This window comes from Leptodactylus fuscus, chromosome 5 (genome assembly GCF_031893055.1).
Source record: "Leptodactylus fuscus isolate aLepFus1 chromosome 5, aLepFus1.hap2, whole genome shotgun sequence".
Lineage (NCBI taxonomy): Eukaryota > Metazoa > Chordata > Amphibia > Anura > Leptodactylidae > Leptodactylus > Leptodactylus fuscus.
In genome coordinates this window covers 180,672,091-180,691,515 of record NC_134269.1, presented here as the reverse complement: position 1 = coordinate 180,691,515, position 19,425 = coordinate 180,672,091, and the positions used below count along the sequence as shown (strand labels likewise).

The 19,425-nt window shown below is 42.3% G+C and overlaps 1 protein-coding gene across 1 annotated transcript in view; it reads right to left on the bottom strand.

The window, feature by feature from the left end:
• Positions 1-990: 990 nt before the first annotated feature.
• LOC142203773 (A disintegrin and metalloproteinase with thrombospondin motifs 2-like) overlaps positions 991-19,425 on the bottom strand; it is a 283,879-nt gene continuing 265,444 nt past the window's right edge. The window contains exon 22 of the mRNA XM_075274794.1: positions 991-2,168. Coding sequence (XP_075130895.1) covers positions 1,741-2,168 — 428 coding nt within the window. The 3' untranslated portion in view covers positions 991-1,740. The remainder of the gene's footprint in view (positions 2,169-19,425) is intronic.

Genomic DNA, 19,425 nt, shown 5'->3' with positions numbered 1-19,425 from the left:
GATTTATGATGGTGATATGGTGATCTTGTGTAGGTTCCCCTCGTCACCATCACAATACATGGGGTCAGGGCACAAAGACACCTCTTAGATGTCCCAGTCATCACTGATGGTGGCAAGTAAAGGATTAAAAGGCCATCAGGATATCAGCTTTATGATGTACTACACAGTCTAGTCATATTAATGTGACCACCGCCTACTTTTGACGTCGACGTTAAATAACCAATCGCAGAAGGAACGTGTCATCAGCCATCTGGGCGCACTCATCATTGTGGAAGGCACAATGGATCGGCACAAGTATGCATCTATCCTTGCCGACCATGTTCACTCCTACATGCAAATTGTTTTTCCTCAGGATGATGGCATCTACCAGCAGGACAATCCAACATATCATAAAGCTCTCAGTGTATGTGCATGGTTCGAGGAGCACCAGTATGAGTTTACCGTACTCCCTTGGCCAGCAAATTCCCCGGACTCGAACCCAATTGAGAATCTGTGGGACCACCTCGATCGGGTTGTTTGCGCCATGGATGCTCAACTGTGTAACCTAGCGCAACTGGACACAGCACTGAAGTCGGCATGGCTCAACATCACAAATAAGGATAGATGCTGCTGCACACACTAGCGTTCAAGAAGATGCTATTATTTATTCAAAAGGTGAATAATTATTACAGTGATAACGCCATGAACATAAAGCAAATAGGCATATAGGCCATGACACTTAGGCCTGGGCCTGCCCCACACTAGATCAACTTTGATGAAGGTCGCATGACCGAACCGTCATATACCCTGATCTAGTCCTCACTCTGTTCATATATGTCTATTTGCTTTATGTTCATGGCGTTATCACTGTAATAATTATTCACCTTTTGAATAGTCGCACCTTCCTGAACACTAGTGTGCGCAGCAGCATCGATCCTTATTGGTTATACGGGTCGGAGGACCCTATTACTGATAGCACCACACCATTAAGTTGAGTGTGCAGTACCATTGATCCTTTCTACTTGGCTCAACATCCCAGTGAACATCATCACAAGATCCCCTCTCTTCCTGCACGTCTCGCAGCGGTCCGCTCTGCCAAAGGTGGTTATTCTGGATTTTGACAGGTGGTCACATTAATGTGACTGGACTGTGTATTATGTAATGACATCTGAACAGCCTCCCACCCCCCATCAAATAGAATCTTATGGGCCAGGAATCGGTAAAGTTGCTATTTTTCTATGAATGATCTCACAGCTTTTGTTCCTAGGTTAATTTTTTGTGCTAAAATTTACCCTGGTAAAGTCAGTGGCAGCGTATTTAGGGGTTGTCTGTTATGAGACAACCCCTTCCATGGTGAAAACATATACAGGATTGCTAGGAAGTAATATGTTTCGTGAACAGAATGAGAAAATGAGAGCGGCAGATACAGTGGTTCTATTGCAAAACATTCTAATTGTATATTCTTACAAACAGTAATGGATATGATTTACACTTTTACATGAACACGTGACAATAGTATTACTGTAATAAATGTAGACAATCTGATTGTGATAAGAAAAACAGCACCAGAAGCTTCTGTAAACAATGTTACCCTTGAAGGTCACTGTAGGTTTGGTATTATTACTGAGAAAATGCAATCATCCTAAGTCCTGAAAATGTTACCTGCACCTGCATAACATGGTAACATCACAAATGCCTTGGACAGTCTGGGATTCCGTATAGCGCCATAATCTTCCATTTTCGTAGAAAATGCTCTTGACGTTAATGCAGTTTCTTTTTGGCCTCTTGTAATTTCTCTGCGATCAGTTGTTGAATCCTCTGGTTTTTTGTCTTTTCATAGATGGGTCTTCTGCGTGGTAGGATATTAGGAGGGGGGACTTCATTGTCAAGCCTATTTTTTTTGTAGAGCACATCCACTCTGTTGGTGTCTTGCAAATTGTCACTTACATTTACAGTAGACATCGGAGTACTGTACATAGGGGTGTGTAGCATGGTGTAGGAGACACTTGGAAGAGTCGGATTGACTGGTGAAAGAGTTTCAATGCTATTATTTTTTACATTACTGTCACTTGAACTGTGAGATGAATTGCAGGCCTTACAGCACAGTCTACTATATCCACGCATTGTGCAATACCGAGACAGCACTTCCAAACGACAGAAAACAGACTTATCCCCGAGACACTTTTCTTCTAAAAAAGAGAAAAAATATTTCATTATAATTTAATGACCAAAAAATAGAAAGGTAATTATTGTCCTGACACTTGTCTGCTGACTGCCTAGAATAGTTTGCAGACTAGATTTAAAGGCTATATTATCTTTCTAAGAAATTGAATAAGTCAGTATAATGTGAAGTAACGTATACTGCAAGTGTCCTGAAATATATCTCTGTATCTTTACAAAATGGGTTTTGCCTCACAAATAGCAGATGCTCCAACAATCATAGGAGCTCTTGTATAATCTAAGACTGGATTCACACCAGCACTTGATCTACGTTCGGGTATTACCTCCCTGAATCCTGCAAGCAGGTCTTTTCTCTACACATTTTCAGGGGTCTATGGGGTCCGTGGGGTTTCCATAAGTAACTTCTTTTTAAGCAGATTGGGTTTCCGTTTTCTCAAGTTACAAACTTTAGACATATCTACTAGAGATGAGCGAACAGTGTTCTATCGAACACATGTTCGATCGGATATCAGGGTGTTCGCCATGTTCGAATCGAATCGAACACCACGTGGTAAAGTGCGCCAAAATTCGATTCCCCTCCCACCTTCCCTGGCGCCTTTTTTGCACCAATAACAGCGCAGGGGAGGTGGGACAGGAACTACGACACTGGGGGCATTGAAAAAAATTGGAAAAAGTCATTGGCTGCCGAAATCAGGTGACCTCCATTTTAGACGAATAGTGGATTTCAAATCCGGGTCATATGAGAATGTGAACTTTGAGACTATGAGACAGGGATAGCTGTACAGGCAGGGATAGCTAGGGATAACCTTTATTTAGGGGGGAATGTTATTAAAAATAACTTTTTGGGGCTCTATCGGGTGTGTAATTGTGATTTTTGTGAGATAAACTTTTTCCCATAGGGATGCATTGGCCAGCGCTGATTGGCCGAATTCCGTACTCTGGCCAATCAGTGCTGGCCAATGCATTCTATTAGCTTGATGAAGCAGAGTGTGCACAAGGGTTCAAGCGCACCCTCGGCTCTGATGTAGCAGAGCCGAGGCTGCACAAGGGTTCAAGCGCACCCTCGGCTCTGATGTAGGAGAGCCGAGGGTGCACTTGAACCCTTGTGCACCCTCAGCTCTGCTACATCAGAGCCGAGGGTGCGCTTGAACCCTTGTGCACACTCTGCTTCATCAAGCTAATAGAATGCATTGGCCAGCGCTGATTGGCCAATGTATTCTATTAGCCTGATGAAGTAGAGCTGAATGTGTGTGCTAAGCACACACATTCAGCTCTACTTCATCGGGCTAATAGAATGCATTGGCCAGCGCTGATTGGCCAGAGTACGGAACTCGACCAATCAGCGCTGGCTCTGCTGGAGGAGGCGGAGTCTAAGATCGCTCCACACCAGTCTCCATTCAGGTCCGACCTTAGACTCCGCCTCCTCCGGCAGAGCCAGCGCTGATTGGCCGAAGGCTGGCCAATGCATTCCTATGCGAATGCAGAGACTTAGCAGTGCTGAGTCAGTTTTGCTCAACTACACATCTGATGCACACTCGGCACTGCTACATCAGATGTAGCAATCTGATGTAGCAGAGCCGAGGGTGCACTAGAACCCCTGTGCAAACTCAGTTCACGCTAATAGAATGCATTGGCCAGCGCTGATTGGCCAATGCATTCTATTAGCCCGATGAAGTAGAGCTGAATGTGTGTGCTAAGCACACACATTCAGCACTGCTTCATCACGCCAATACAATGCATTAGCCAGTGCTGATTGGCCAGAGTACGGAATTCGGCCAATCAGCGCTGGCTCTGCTGGAGGAGGCGGAGTCTAAGGTCGGACCTGAATGGAGACTGGTGTGGAGCGATCTTAGACTCCGCCTCCTCCAGCAGAGCCAGCGCTGATTGGTCGAGTTCCGTACTCTGGCCAATCAGCGCTGGCCAATGCATTCTATTAGCCCGATGAAGTAGAGCTGAATGTGTGTGCTTAGCACACACATTCAGCTCTACTTCATCAGGCTAATAGAATACATTGGCCAATCAGCGCTGGCCAATGCATTCTATTAGCTTGATGAAGCAGAGTGTGCACAAGGGTTCAAGCGCACCCTCGGCTCTGATGTAGCAGAGCCGAGGCTGCACAAGGGTTCAAGTGCACCCTCGGCTCTCCTACATCAGAGCCGAGGGTGCGCTTGAACCCTTGTGCAGCCTCGGCTCTGCTACATCAGAGCCGAGGGTGCGCTTGAACCCTTGTGCACACTCTGCTTCATCAAGCTAATAGAATGCATTGGCCAGCACTGATTGGCCAGAGTACGGAATTCGGCCAATCAGCGCTGGCCAATGCATTCTATTAGCCCGATGAAGTAGAGCTGAATGTGTGTGCTAAGCACACACATTCAGCACTGCTTCATCACGCCAATACAATGCATTAGCCAGTGCTGATTGGCCAGAGTACGGAATTCGGCCAATCAGCGCTGGCTCTGCTGGAGGAGGCGGAGTCTAAGATCGCTCCACACCAGTCTCCATTCAGGTCCGACCTTAGACTCCGCCTCCTCCAGCAGAGCCAGCGCTGATTGGCCGAATTCCGTACTCTGGCCAATCAGCACTGGCTAATGCATTGTATTGGCTTGATGAAGCAGTGCTGAATGTGTGTGCTTAGCACACACATTCAGCTCTACTTCATCGGGCTAATAGAATGCATTGGCCAGCGCTGATTGGCCGAATTCCGTACTCTGGCCAATCAGCACTGGCTAATGCATTGTATTGGCTTGATGAAGCAGTGCTGAATGTGTGTGCTTAGCACACACATTCAGCTCTACTTCATCGGGCTAATAGAATGCATTGGCCAATCAGCGCTGGCCAATGCATTCTATTAGCGTGAACTGAGTTTGCACAGGGGTTCTAGTGCACCCTCGGCTCTGCTACATCAGATTGCTACATCTGATGTAGCAGTGCCGAGTGTGCATCAGATGTGTAGTTGAGCAAAACTGACTCAGCACTGCTAAGTCTGCATTCGCATAGGAATGCATTGGCCAGCCTTCGGCCAATCAGCGCTGGCTCTGCCGGAGGAGGCGGAGTCTAAGGTCGGACCTGAATGGAGACTGGTGTGGAGCTATCTTAGACTCCGCCTCCTCCAGCAGAGCCAGCGCTGATTGGTCGAGTTCCGTACTCTGGCCAATCAGCACTGGCCAATGCATTTCTATGGGGAAAAGTTAGCTTGCGAAAATCGCAAACTGACAGGGATTTCCATGAAATAAAGTGACTTTTATGCCCCCAGACATGCTTCCCCTGCTGTCCCAGTGTCATTCCAGGGTGTTGGTATCATTTCCTGGGGTGTCATAGTGGACTTGGTGACCCTCCAGACACGAATTTGGGTTTCCCCCTTAACGAGTTTATGTTCCCCATAGACTATAATGGGGTTCGAAACCCATTCGAACACTCGAACAGTGAGCGGCTGTTCGAATCGAATTTCGAACCTCGAACATTTTAGTGTTCGCTCATCTCTAATATCTACGTGTGAAACATGTTCTGAGTGTATTTCCCGGGCTGAATGTAATAGTGTAATAGTAATAACCTGTGTTCTAGTAAGTGACAATGCGCTGAACTTCCAAACACTACTACTAAAGTGACAAAGCTGTGAGGAGGAACAGTAGTCACTAAAATAATATATAATTTGCTGCCACTTCTCTCCATATTGGAATTGGGTATGAGCACATATGACCTGTACATATTCCAAAATATAAAAGTGCTTCACTGCACTAAGGAAAGGTGCTGTTGCGCCCCTTGGTTTGTGTACCCCATGTACAGATTTGCTGCACCTGCACCGAACAGTAAGCAGAAAGGATGTGACAATGAAAAGGAATGGACACATGTGGATACCAGAGCAATGATCAGATCAGAAGATTTGAGTCAATGCTTAATCGAATAACATCTCATTTTACAGCAGCATTGTGTTGGGTTTTTTATTCTTTGGCCCTGTCAAACAGGGAATACCACTGTGTAAGGAATGGTGAGTTTATTCAGGCTGGGTTCACATGCTTGTTTGGCTATCCAAGCAAAATCAGCTGTCCAAGCAAACCATCAAATCCTCAAAAACGGATTTTGAACGGTTCATTTTAAAACCTATTGATTTCAATGAGTTGTAAAAACCACCCACAGGTCTGCATTTGGACCCTTTCCAACTGGTATCAGCTGTTTTGGACAGAGAAAAAAGTCGGACTTGCCGGACATTTGTTCCGTGCAAAACATAAGGCTACCAGATGGACAGCAACAATTCCGTTTTTTTAAACATGGATTTATGGAAGGTGCGCACAAACGGATCTTTTTGCAATCTGTTTTTCTGTCTGCACGTGCTCAGAATGAAGAAGGGGGGGGGACTAAACAAAATGGATTGGTCATAAACAGACAGACAGTTTTTTTGATGGACACCCATTGACTAATCAGTCTAAAAAGATGATTTCGGATATTCACTATTTTTTTTTCTTTTTAAATGGTTTGGCAGCGGACCTAGTGTCACCGTACAGATTTCTCAGCAGCCGAAAGGATTCTCCACTGGTCATGTGATCAGCAGATTGACCTGTCGATACCGTCACATACCAGCCAGAAGGCCCTGTTTTCTATGTAACTGTATAAGATAGTTCATCAAGGCTTACACAGACTTCAATACAATGAACCCGTTCAGGGGCTGTATTACAAGACGAATCTGCTGAATGAGTAAACATAGAATTCATTACACAGCAGTATTCCCTGTACTACACGGCAAATGTTATTAAAAGACAGTTATTAAAAAAACACCAAACTACCCCACCATTATAAATATACACGTCACATCAGATTCAGAATAGAATGAAGAGGGACCACATTATTTTATAGCCATAGTTTACCGATGCATTGCTGGTTTATGAACCAAGTGGCAAAGTCACAATATATTATGGTGTTTATACATATAGATGTAAGAAAATGTAAAATAATCCCTTTTAATCATCTAATCACTAAAAAGTGGTTGGATTGTGTCTGCCTGAGATTGTGTTATATAACAATGTCACAGCACACAAATAGATGGACCATTTTATGTTATACCTGTTATTGAGCATATTTAGTAAGCATCCACATTGCAAAGAGAAAAAGAAAGTGAACCTATTTATTAATGAGAAGAGATGAGACCGCTTTTTAAAAAATTTACTTCAGTTTTAGCCATTTCCGACCCAAGAATCGTTTTGGTTTGAACACATTTCTTACATCAGGTATCTGAGAAGGTCTCAACGCTCAGAAGATTAGATACACAGCTCAGCATACACCATCACACATCAGAGGATTAGATACATAGCTAAGCACACAGTATCAAACATCAGAGGATTAGATACATAGCTAAGCACACAGTTTCACACATCAGAGGATTAGATACACAGCTCAGCACACAGTATCACACATCGGAGGATTAGATACACAGCTCAGCACAGAGTATCATACATCGGAGGATTAGATACACAGCTCAGCACACAGTATCACACATCAGAGGATTAGATACATAGCTAAGCACACAGTCTCCTACATCAGAGGATTAGATACACAGCTCAGCACACTATCGCACGTCGGAGGATTAGATACACAGCTCAGCACACTATCACACGTCGGAGGATTAGATACACAGCTCAGCACACTATCACACGTCGGAGGATTAGATACACAGCTCAGCACACTATCACACGTCGGAGGATTAGATACACAGCTCAGCACACTATCACACATCACAGCTGTATGCCAGGTTTCCATAACAACCCAGTCACTGTTCTTAACTGCTTTAGGTCAGCTTTAAAGGGGGTAGGGCACTGTAGATGACACTCTTACACAAGTTCTTATTCACACAGCTTTACTTCAGGTATTCATAACAACCGATCGCAGGTTTTTCAAAGATATCCAAATTGAGATACACATGATCACATGACGCTTATGGACACACACGCAAACGTCATACAAAATAAACCAGTGCAAAGCTGGGCAATTCTTATGAGGCCACTACACAAACAAAAAATTAAATGTATTCGTCCGAAGCCGGATCCTCCTGCTAGTGTTCAATAATTGACATGAATAGTACAATTGCTTGAATATTGTTAGTATATTTAGATTGTGTTTATCTATAACATGTTCTTGTTTGACTTGGAACACTCAGATCAGGTTTTATTAGTATTCAGTGCACAAATTCATGTAACTCTAAAGAGTTAATTACTTTTTACTGCAACTGTAAGATTTTAAATATCAGCAGCAATGTCAAAAAAGTTGCCAAACTATTCCCTAACTACTACTGAATTAGTACATTTGACAGTGGCACTGCAGTGCCATCTGCAGGCAGCATGTTAGAGTGCAGGAGGAGCAGAGAACATGAATAGACTTGTAGAGAAAGTTTCAGTTTAACTATTTTATTCATTAAAATCCCTGCTGAGAAGTCGAGGAGATGATACTGTCAGTGACTGACAACCTTCCTTCTATGACTGTGCATACAGAGACAGATGCAAGTCTCTGCCATAAAGCCAAGGATGCGGTGCGATCAAAGGAACAGCAGAGATTTCAATGACAAGTTAGGACTGAATCCTTACTAGCAAAACCATATATCAGTCTGTTCATTCCTCCGGCTCTATAACATGCTGCCTACAGATTGCACTTTCTTGGTGACAGGTTCACTCTGATATAACAGTTCTCCTTCTGTGACCTTACTGCTTATTTATCACTACTGGGAGAGAATATTATACTCACTACTTAGTATACAGCACTGTATATGGTATACTGCTGCCCATTTGCAGTGAAAATGGCTTTCACTCTTCTACTAAGAGTGTCAGTAGGAAATTTTGCCCTTTCACCCAAAAGAGCAATTGTCAGACCTGATATTGCACAATAAGGCTGTCTTGTAATCTCCTTTCTAGTTCATCTCAAAGGTGTTCAATGGGGTTGAGGTCAGAGGTAAGAGCAATGTGTAGATCAGTCAAGTTCAAACACACCAAACCTTGACTTTATGGACCTTGCTTTGTGAACTGGGTCATGGTCGATCTGGGTCAGAAAAAGTCCTACCCTAAACTTTTCACACAAAGTTGGAAGCATTGTCCAAAGTGTTTTGGTATGCTGAAGCATTAAGATTTCCCTGTACCAGAACTAAGGAGCCCATCCCTGAAAAACAACTCCACAGTATTATCCGTCCTCCACCAAACGTTATAGTTGGTATCACCCAGTCAGGCAGGTTCACCTGGCATTCACCAAACTCAGACTCATCCATCAGATTTCTTGATAGAGTAATGTGATTCATCACAGAGAAAGTGTACACTTGACATTGTGATGGTGAAGTAAGACTTGAATGCAGCTGGTCAGACATTGTAATCTACGCCATGAAGCTCGCAGTGCTGTTTGTGTGCTGGTGTTGTCTCTCAGTAGTGGCTTTGCAACTTTCATACATTATGCGCCTCCGCACTCTGCAACCCCATTCTTTAACCTTACGTTTGTGGCCGTGTTGTTGCGGTTTCTAAGCGCTTCTACTTTTTGGGTTTTTTTTTCTATGTAGATTGTGAGCCCCACATAGAGCTCACAATGTACAATTTTTCCCCTATCAGTATGTCTTTGGAATATGGGATGGAAATCCATGCAAACACGGGGAGAACATACAAACTCCTTGCAGATGGTTTTCTGCCCTTGGTGGGATTTGAACTCCAGGACTCCAGCGCTGCAAGGGTGCAGTGCTAACCACTGAACCACCGTGTGGCCCCTTTAAGCGCTTCTACATGTCATTAAAGAGGACCTTTCACCATTTTTCACACAGGCAGTTCTATATACTGCCGGAAAGCTGACAGTGTGCTGAGTTCAGCGCACTGTCGGCTTTCCCGATGTGTGCCCGGTGTGAAGAGCTTACGGCCCGGTACCGTAGCTCTTCTATGGTCAGAAGGGCGTTTCTGACAGTTAGCCAGAGACGTCCTTCTTCACAGCACAGCCAATCGCGCTGTGCTGTGAGAGCTGGGAGGAACGCCCCCTCCCTCTGCTCGCAGTACTCGTCCATAGACGAGCATTATCAGAGATGGAGGGGGCGTTCCTCCCGGCTCCACAGCATAGCGCGATTGGCGCCGCGAGGCAGAAGGACGTCTCTGGCTAACAGTCAGAAACGCCCTTCTGACCATAGAAGAGCTACGGTACCGGGCCGTAAGCTCTTCACACCGGGCACAGATCGGGAAAGCCGACAGTGTGCTGAACTCAGCACACTGTCAGCTTTCCGGCAGTATATAGAACTGCCTGTGTGAAAAATGGTGAAAGGTCCTCTTTAATACCATTGATTGTGGAATATCTAAGAGAAGAAATTTTGCAAACTGACTGCTACAGTGGACTCCTATTACAGTGAAATGAGCCATCCTTTCACAAATGTTCATGAGGGCAGGCCGCATGGCTAGGTGCTGGATTTTATATACTTGTGGCAAAGGAACGGAATGAAACACCTAAACCTAATGATTTAGAGGTATGTCCCCATACTGTAGTATGCGTGTACAGTTTATGGGTAATTTGTGGTTCTACATCCCATTCCTGAAGAATCTGGAATGTAATAGGCATGATATAGATAAGAATTCCCCGCACTCTTGAATATATGTATATATGATATACATATACAGTATATGAGTATAATGAATATACTCATTTGATTGTTATTTTATCAGTGGTATTTAACATGGCACTCACAACATCTGGCAAACAGCGGCCTAGTGGATGAATGACTGTACATAATATTAAACATTCCTCTCTTATTCCTGACCTTTATGAATAGCGATCAACCATGAGTGTCACAGGGAAGGAATGTGACTGAAGCGTTCGATATTATGTATAGCCATTCATCTACCATGTTGTCATTGCCATCTTAATTACATTTCATCTCTAATAAAGTAGCAATAAGTCATATTACAGAGGGCTGTGAAGAATTATTCTCATTTCTGAGGCTGCACTAGGAGGCAGCAATACATATGGGGTTCTGTCCTGATATTCCCTACTATATCATGGTTTATGAATTGGTATTTATATTATTCTGGTGTAAATGACATTTTCTACATTTTTGCCACAAATCCACATACATTTTGTTTGTTTCTCAGATTTATTTATCTGTATTTCGCATTGTGTTTCAGTTTATGTAGTCACCCATAAGATACATTCTATCCCACTGATATAAGCAGTTTATGATCTGCAGACAGGTTAGTATTATTACGTATAACAATTAATTTTTTTTAAATGTCCTTTTGTTCTTCTGTACATTGAATAAAATTCTTGCACCATTTTCATATTACTTGAGTGAGGACAGCTTTAAAGAGAGTCTGTCACCAAGGTGAAGCAGTACAGTATTAAATCAGCAACACTGATAGGTCAGGATCACCTGATTCTTATGTATTTCTCCCCCCACGCCTCAGTTGTCTAAATATTCATTTATTTCACAATATACAAATGAGCAATTTGGAGCACCTTAGAGTAAGTGCACACAGAGTTTTTTGGTCCGGAACCTGAGACGGAGGCCGCCTCAAGTTCCAGGCCAAAAAATGGGTAGCTGCAACTGAATGCCAGTGCACTTCAACGGCATCCAGCCGCACGCACTCCGCGCTGGATTAGGTCTAATGAATGGGCCTTTTCGGGAGGAGGGAGTGTCTTCAGGCCGAATTGCGAGGTGAATCGGCCTGAAGAATGAGCATGTCGCTTCTTTTTCCCAGGAGCCAGAAGAAACGGCTCCCGGAAAAAAAGACATGAGCGGCTCCCATTGATTTCAATGGGAACCGTCTTTTTGGTCAGGATTTTGACACGGATACAACCTCAAAATCCTGACCAAAAAGCCCTGTGTGAAATTACCCTTAGATGGCTCTGTTGCTCCAAATAGCAAAGCCAAACGCTGCTCTAATACAGCCTCCTTCCCACTCCTTACTTTGAGTGACATGGCCAGATGAGATTACAATTCTCTAGCCCTGTCACTCATAGAAGGGAAGGGGAAATGCGGGCGTTACTGGGCAGTGTGGGGTGTAACAGAGTCAAGTAACATCGCTGCCATTGGTTCTCCATTTTCCATATTCTGAAATAAAGGTCTCTGCAATGTAGGCACACATATTCATGGGGAAAACTCATTAGAATCAAGTAAGTCTTGCCTATCTGTGCTACTGATTTAACAGGCTTCATCCTGGTGATAGACTCCTTTTAATGTTATATGTTATAAGGTAGAATGATGTGGTATTCGGTACATGCTATATCCATATAGCATCTGTATCACCACCATGCCCAATGTCTGAGGCCCCATGCACATCACCGTAGTTGTTTTCAGTATATATTTTTACAGATCAATGTCCAGGGCCATAAAACCATCTGCAAAATATGGAGCAGCTTCTATTCCTGTCCATATTTGTGGCACAGATCCACCCCAAATAAGTGTATGAAATAATACGTCTTTTTGTGATTGCAATGCAATACAGATGTTTTTTGTGGACGGAGAAAAACTACTACTGTTGTGTGCATGTAGTCTAAGGCTAAGGCCGCACGGGACAACCCATAGCAAAAAAGCACTCCAGGGAAAACCGCGGCGGTAACACATCATGGTTCTTTTTGCAGCGCTTTAGACGTGGATTTTTCCTCTGCAGACATTCTGTTACAATTATACCTATGGGGAAACTGTTGGCATTTCCGTAGGTATAATTGACATGCTGCGATTGCGGTGTGTCCACACCGTAGTTTTTACTGCATAGTGGCCATGGGATTCGCTACAATCCCATCCACTTTGCCCTAACTGTAAAGCATTTCCGTCCCGTGGGGCCCCAGCCGTATACTGATGCATCCACACCACTATGTATCTTGTACTACTGCAAAGTTTATTTTACAGATGAAAAACAGTTTCAGAGTCTTAGTAGACAAAATACAATTTGAACAAAGTTTATTTAATATACTTTCATTTATAACAATCAAAATGCTTTAGAGTAAGGAAAACCCATTGTATACAATATTGTGACTTATCACAAAGGCGGTTTCCACAATAACATACCATTGCTTTACTTCCTAAAAACAAATATCCCTGATATGTTAGTGTGCATATAGGCTAAAGTCAAAAAAGGGCAAAGGCCTGTTATCTCTCTCTATAAAAGAAGTCTACCCCAAATATTTAACCACTACCGTTACATTACAGAGCACATTACAGTGATAAACGACTTGTTATATATGTCATTTTTGTAGATTTTGAGAAAAATGACTTTGAAGTCTTATGCATATGTGTAGCTATTCACTGCGGAGGAGGGGAGCCTTCAGTGTGGTTGCTCATATTGGATGAGTGATGCCATAGCATTGGACTATCACCTCTCACTGCATGGGCTGGTGCAGAAATATGATGGTAGGGGTCTGAGTGGCAGGTTCCCAGGGCAGCATTGCATAAAACGTCAAAGTTGTTTTTCTCCAAATCTACAAAAGTGACATACATAGGTAACTAAGTAATGTTATGTATCATTATAATGTGCTCTGTAACATGGTGGTGACAGCTGAATATGCTTGGGGAGGTGATAGATTCCCTTTAACATGCAAATATACACAAGATTTAGAAATGCACTTTAATACCCTTTAGTCATTTTAGCAAAGCATCTATGTTTTTAAAGTCTTTTATGCCACAGTTACTCTCATGGATTCACAACATTTTAACAGTCATAAATATAACACCGGAATATCACTTTGTATATATGTATATTTAACAGTATTAAGAGCCAGTGCAAAACAGTGCACATTAAATTCACATTGTCAGGATAATTCACAGAAGCCAAATAATCACACACACTATAGTAAGAGCGCGTCTGACTGCTCCAAGGTTTACAACGTCTTAGAACAGTTTAGTACATCAAATATTTTCCACTTTACTTCAAAGACAAAACATACTTTTTAATGTCCTTCTCTGAAAATCCCATCTCAGTGCATTATACACAGGACATATTTATAGATACAAGTACACAATGTAGCATCTTCAATTGTAGGAAATAACTTTCAACAGTCTACTTTTCACATTTGGTCCATAGGCATACAAGTGCACTTTATGGAAATAGATATGAGTAATTCTGCAGTATAAATTATTGTAGGTCTATCACTGACTGTTAGGATGGAGTATAGAATGGGATGTCTCACAAACATATGGATGTCAGACAGGGGGTTCCCTCTATGAGCCAGAACATGTTTACTGTTCTGGGAACGTCATTCATGCAATGCTTGCTACATAAAATGGCCAGCATGGAGTGCTACATTTCCTGCAGATAAAATATCTGACCAGATCATAGGTGATCACCAGAGGTCAGAATAGTCACTGAAAAAGACACCGATTCCCAGAAAGATTCTGTTTAAAAGGGTGTGTGAGAAAGCCCCTTTAAATGCTTTAGGGAATAATATATTTAACATTGAAAATTTCAAGTTTAAACTGAACTGAAAATATTTCAGAATATGGTTTCTGAGGTCTCTTGGTGGTGCATTATAACAAAGCGTATTAATGATTTATAATGGAACAGAAGTACACAGAGCAGCTATAGTGCTGTGCAAAAAAGCTCAGGCCTGGTTCACATACGCATTCGGTATTCCACTTGGGGATCCCCCGAATGTCATACTGAATGCATTTACAAGCAGTGAGCTTAGGAAAGTACACAGTCCCCATACACTATAATGGGATCCATGTGTTTTCCGCACGGTGTCCACATGGAACATGCAGAGAGAAAACGAGGCCATGAACTATTTTTCTCTCTGCATGACTTGTGCGGACACCACACGGAAAACACACAGACCCTATTATACATTACAGACCCCCGAACAGAATACCCGACACATTGATAATCAGTGAGCATAGATCTATGGGGTCCGTGTGCTTTCATTGCTCACAGATTGTCAATGTGTCAGGTATTCTGTTCAGGGGTCCCCCAGCAGACCTCCTGAATGGAATACCGAACGCAGATGTGAACCAGGCCTCACTCAGGATGTTTTCTGATTTTTTTTAAATGTAGATTGTGAGCCCCACATCGAGCTCACAATGTACATTTTTCCCCTATGTATGTCTTTTTTAGAATATGGGATGGAAATCCATGCAAACACGGGGAGAACATACAAACTCCTTGCACATGTTTTTTTGCCCTTGGCGGGATTTGAACACCAGGACTCCAGCACTGCAAGACTGCAGTGCTAACCACTGAGCCACCGTGTGGCCCCGATGTTTTCTGATCTTTACAGAAATAGTGAGCAAAGAACCTGAGTGGATGCATAACTTATAATGAATAATACAATACTAGTGTTACAGATGAATACACTCTTAACTTAGCTCTAGTTTGGTCATGGAGTCCAATTTCTCATGAAACCAATTATATCCCTGAAAAAACATACAAGGAAATGCAAGTATTTCCACCATCAGCTAATCTCCACATTGTTACCTCCACAATAAGAAGAAAATTCAACAAAGTGAAACAGTAACAAGTCAGAAGACTAGATGAAAGAAAGTTCTGCATTGTACCAGAAAATTACCGCACAGCCAATAGTTCAGTTGCCTCTCTGTAAGCTGAAGCACAACTTGGTTGTGAAATAAATGAATAAAAAATCTCTCTCTGAATGGCTGGGGAAGGATTACAGTTTAGGTTTTGGGTTAGAACTGAAAAAGTTCTGCACAGAAGGCTAGGCTTAAAATCGTCAATGATGATGTAAAAAGTTAGACAGTAACATAAACATATTCACCTATATTGTAAAACACCATTACAGGCCATGTTTTAAAAATATATGATAACAACTTGAATGCATAGTTAAAAAAGATACAGTAGTCTTATCAATATTAGATCTGTAGGGGTCTGACACCTGGTACCCCCACAGATTACCGATACGGAGATCGCACCACGCTGCGCAATTGCTGTACAAATTGAAGCTCAAAGAGTAAGTGCTGCAGCATTGTCTCATAGAACTCAAGAGCAAGAGACACGCTGCCTCGATACTGGTGATCCAAGGGGATCTCGGGAGTCAGACCCAAATAGATAGTGATGGCATAACCTAAGGGTAGGCTATCATTCTTAGAAACCAGATGACTCCTGTAACCACTCCCACACTACCCATATACTATATACTTCTGAGTAGGAAACTCTTAACCCTGCATGGATATATACATCCTTGGTAAGCAGCTGCACAAAATTGTGTAGCTTAAGAGGCTGTAACTGGGACTAATGTAGTCGCTCCAATACAGTGGAAACCAGAAGAAAAAAGTTAAAGAGGACCTTTCATCAGATTGGGCACAGGCAGTTCTATACACTGCTGGAAAGCCGACAGTGCGCTGAATTCAGCGCACTATCGGCTTTCCCGATCTGTGCCCGGTGTAAAGCGCTATCGGTCCCGGTACCGTAGGGTTTTACAGTCAGAAGGGCGTTTCTGACACTTAGCCAGGGACGCCCTTCTGCCCAGCAGTGCCTATCGCGCTGCACAGTGTGAGCGGGGAGGAACGGCCCCTCCCTCTGCTCACACAGCTCGTCCATAGACTAGTAGTATCAGGAGGGGAGGGGGGCGTTCCTCCCCAGTCTTAGAGCACAGCGCGATAGGAAGAAGAAGAAGAAAAAAATGTTATAGCCCTCAAAACTGCATATATCACATACCGTATATACTCGAGTATAAGCCGACCCGAATATAAGCCGACCTCCCTAATTTTACCACAAAAAACTGGGAAAACTTATTGACTCGAGTATAAGCCTTGGGGGGAAATGCAGCAGCTACTGGAAAATTTCAAAAATTAAAATGGTCGTAGTTTTTGGGTGCAGTAGATGCTGGGGAAGGGGAGGGGGTGTTTTGGTTGTCTGTCTGCCCCTTCCCTGAGCCTGAGGACTGTTTTTTTTTCCCCCACTTGGAATTCATCCTGGCTGAATATAGGGTATCTGCAGTGCTCCTATTAACCCCTTCCTGATGGAACAGGAGCACTGCAGATACCCTATATTCAGGAGACAGGGCACTGTCAGACACAGGGATACCTAATGTGTATGTGTGTCACAGTCATTTTCTACTTTTGTATGTATTTTAGAGAAAGGAGGGATTAAGAACTTTTATTTATTTATTTTAATTTTGCACTATTTTATGGGAGATTCTATACATTGACATTGTGGCTGGTCATAAACCCCTCACCCTCCTAAAAAAAAAAAAAAAAATAAATATTTTTTTTTTTTTGCTGACTCGAGTATAAGCCGAGGGGGGCTTTTTCAGCTCAAAAACTGGGCTGAAAAATTCGGCTTATACTCGAGTATATACGGTAAGTTGTTAGATTTTTCTAAAACATAGTCTGCAGTGGTCTTGTAAAGTATGAAATGTGTGACTAATATCTATCTATTATTGAAGGTAGGGGTGTTGAAATGAATTGTAAAGTTAAAGGGACTGTCCAGTTTCAGGAAGTAGCTGTTAGTGCTTGTATAATGAAAAGTTATACAATTTTCCAATACGTTCTGCTTCAATTCATCATTCATCATGGTTATCTACTGTACATTTCTGCTTGTTGTCATTCATTGTTTACTTCCAGGAAACTATAAATCAGTCCATGGTCATGTGATATACAGTCTATGGTCATGTGATTTACAGTCCATAGTCATATGATATACAGTTCATGGTCATGTGATACACAGTCTATGGTCATGTGATTTACAGTCCATAGTCATATGATATACAGTCCATGGTCATGTGATGGACGTACAGCTCGTTACAGTCACAGCACAGTAATCAGACATCTGATTAGAATTAGCTCACATGACCATGGACTGCACATCACATGACCAAGGACTTATGTTTATCCATTGGGAGAGAGCAGGATAAATGACAACCATCAGAGATCTAGAAAACTGTGAGAAATCCATACAGAAAGCATACTGGAAAATTGAAGAACAAACATTTAACACTTGCTGAAATTGGACAGGTATAAAGTAATAAATAGCAATATAAAGTTTCATGTTAATTGTTTTCTTTAAAGATCAAAAAAATTCACGATGATAAATGATAAAGACGTATTTTAAATACTTTCCCAGCACTATACAATTGTATAATGTGTAGTTTTTATACAAAGACCTAGATTTTCATTTCACATGTAACCACTCACTACAGACTGGGGATGCAGCAACCCGATATATATTAACTTTAATAAGATTACCAACCACATAATTACGCTGGATATATTTACAAGGGCTCATTTGCTGGATTTATCATTCTTCTTTATGTCCTTAAGGCCAAACTAGCACAGAACTAGAAAGAATCTAGGGCATCTTATCATCATTCATATAAAATCTTATACTACACAAGCACTGCAGTATAATAAGACAGTAACTACTTGGTAAATGCTCAAATTAGCCTTCTTCATCAATTATTGAGTCGCCACTGGGGTTGGGCCGATCTTGAGATTTCAAGATCAATTTTAAAATCCTGATTTCATATCATTTTCCAGCCTATCTTGATCCCGATCTCGATTCTGAAATTTGCTCGATCGCCGATCGAAATCCGATCTTTTCCAATCCCGATGCTCAACCCTAGTCAATGCTTCACTATAGGAAAAGTCACTTTTAGGGTTGAGCCGATCTTGAGATAACCTCCAATCTCGATCCCACTGGAAAAGATCGGGTCGGAATTCTGATCGCGATCGTGAAATTTTTTTTAAATTTTTTTTTAGAAGAAGATTTGGATAGAGTCTGTGGTCTCTTTAACCGACGCATTATTTTCTTTGGTCATTTTAATGGTCTGAGTAATTGTGAGGTAGCATGGGGAATAGAGAGAACAATTATCAAAACATGAAGAGACACTGTGGCCATACAGATTAGATATTATCTGGATCTGTCAGTATAATTTGTATGATGGCGTTCCGAATTCCCCCTGATAGCACACATAGCAGTGAAGAAGGATCAGGTTTGCTGGATCTCAAAATCACTGCTCTCTTTTGGTTTTAAGGGAGATAAGCTGATGTAAGAGGTGTCTAGCTAAGGCTTACTCCTGCAACCACGTGGTTTTAATAATATTAGCTCAGACTTGGTTAAGGACTTTCTTATAAAACCAACATGGAAACATATTGCAACATGCAAGCAAAAGCCTTGAAATGCTGCAATCCACAACTCAACCACTAGATGGTCACACAAACACAAAGTATTGTGGGATCATGTTGATTTGAAGAGCTAGTTATCTACCTTGTGATGTTTCAAGCTGAGAGGAAAGGTAAGGAAAGTCATTTGTGTATTGTTTGACTACTGAAAAATACTCCTATGACAAGCATTGGCCCATCCTTTTAGCTGAGGATTTCTTAAACCA